Genomic DNA, 1,719 nt, shown 5'->3' with positions numbered 1-1,719 from the left:
TAGACCTCTCTACACTCACTTTTGGACTGGAGGAATCCACTCTCAAAACAACTCCCATGACTGAAACTCCAGAGACGATTTCTCTTACGCAGACCGTCGACGTTTCAGATACTATTTCGTCCACTTTCATGCAAACATTAGATGCCACACCGCTATCCACTTTTCTCTTTGTGACGTCGACAATAGAGGGCGCTTTTACGAGTTCTGTATCCGAGCTTTTGCCTGCTGAAACTATGAGTACTAATTTCGTGGACGCGTTTTCCTCAGCTACCATTTTGTCACCAGCTTCTGTCATGTCGTCTGAGCTCTTCACCTCGACATTCATTACATTCACAGACTTGGTTTCTACCAGGATTGACTCTTCAACTCTACCTGCTTCAACGTCCATTACGTCCCCATTGTCGGAAACAAACACCGACACATTTACCATAGAAGCTGTTTCTTCCACACTTGAGCTAGCGTCTGTGACTCCAACAGTAAGCGCTCTCGAAGAAGTCTCCCCCTCTCTAGCTATTTCTCCTATCCCAGAGACCTCTAGTGATACTCCCAGCACAATTGTTTCCTTTCCGACTGACCCTGCTACAACCTCCTTTAGTTCCATTGCTGTTACAACTCCAATGGAAACAACAACAGCTACAAAGAGTACATCCGCGACAACTAACATTACAACCAACACACCAAGTGCGGCTGTTGTAACTGCAAGCCCTACGACGCAGGCTCCGAACATTTCCACAACAGAATACATGTCTACAACAGTAACCGCAGAAGTTACGTTTGAAACAGTCTTCTCCACAGAAGAAGTGGTGACAGAGATAGCAAGCATCACAACAACACAGTTAAACGCTACTGCATCAACGTTAACTGCAACATCGACAATGAATGCTACTGCAGAGGCAAATACGACTGCTTCGGCGCTGACAACACCGACAGCACTCTTTGCTACCCCAGAAGATCTAACAACATCAGTGGCACCAACGACTGCAAGTTCAACATCAAAAACATCTACGACATTCAACACGACAGCAGCAGTTACAACAACTATAGTGGTAAACATAACAGAAAACGTTACAACACAGGCGGCCACCAATGGAACCACACCAGCACCAACCACCGCAACAACAGTCGTCCCGACTGCGCTTCCTACAACTCCCGCTAGGCCAGGTACAACTTCGTTGCTATTTCTTGTTTCAGAAAAGTTCGTATACGTCAGATAGATAGTCTGTAGTAAGTTCCTTTTCAATCAACTGCCCTTAGTTCTGTGATTAGGTAAGAGGAATGTATGGGTGACACCATTAAGATTCAAATAGGGCTCTATCGGAGGAAGGTGGCTAACTTAACGAAACGATAGCAAGGTTAATTTTCTCTGAGAGGTATCACTAGGACGTTGTTTTCTAAGAATTGCCATTATTTGTACTTTCGTGTCACGGCAGAGGGTCCGCGGAAAGTGGTACCAGCAGGCCTCACCATGCAACTGGACTTCAACTCAAACTACGATGACAGGAATTCTGTGGAGTTCACAACCCTCGCCACACAGGTGGTGGAATCGGTAAGTCAATGTATTTGTTGTGACATACGCATTGTTTGTTGTGTGCCCAGTACCAAATTAAAGTTGATAAATTGAAGTGTTGTTATATGTTGTATACTTGGCTATAAACCAATGAAGGGCAACATACGTACTCATCTTGACATATAGACATGTTTTTGTTCCCACAGCTTACA

General features: G+C 44.7%; 1 protein-coding gene across 1 annotated transcript in view; it reads left to right on the top strand.

The window, feature by feature from the left end:
* Positions 1 to 47: 47 nt before the first annotated feature.
* The window catches only part of LOC118405398 (cell wall protein DAN4-like), a 7,622-nt gene continuing 5,950 nt past the window's right edge, over positions 48 to 1,719 (top strand). Inside the window, exons 1-2 of the mRNA XM_035804896.1 lie at positions 48 to 1,161; positions 1,431 to 1,546. Coding sequence (XP_035660789.1) covers positions 57 to 1,161; positions 1,431 to 1,546 — 1,221 coding nt within the window. The 5' untranslated portion in view covers positions 48 to 56. The remainder of the gene's footprint in view (positions 1,162 to 1,430; positions 1,547 to 1,719) is intronic.

The sequence above is a fragment of the Branchiostoma floridae genome, chromosome 18, assembly GCF_000003815.2.
Source record: "Branchiostoma floridae strain S238N-H82 chromosome 18, Bfl_VNyyK, whole genome shotgun sequence".
Taxonomy (NCBI): domain Eukaryota; kingdom Metazoa; phylum Chordata; class Leptocardii; order Amphioxiformes; family Branchiostomatidae; genus Branchiostoma; species Branchiostoma floridae.
Note: the sequence above shows the minus strand (reverse complement) of the source record. Positions and strands in the feature narration are given on the sequence as shown.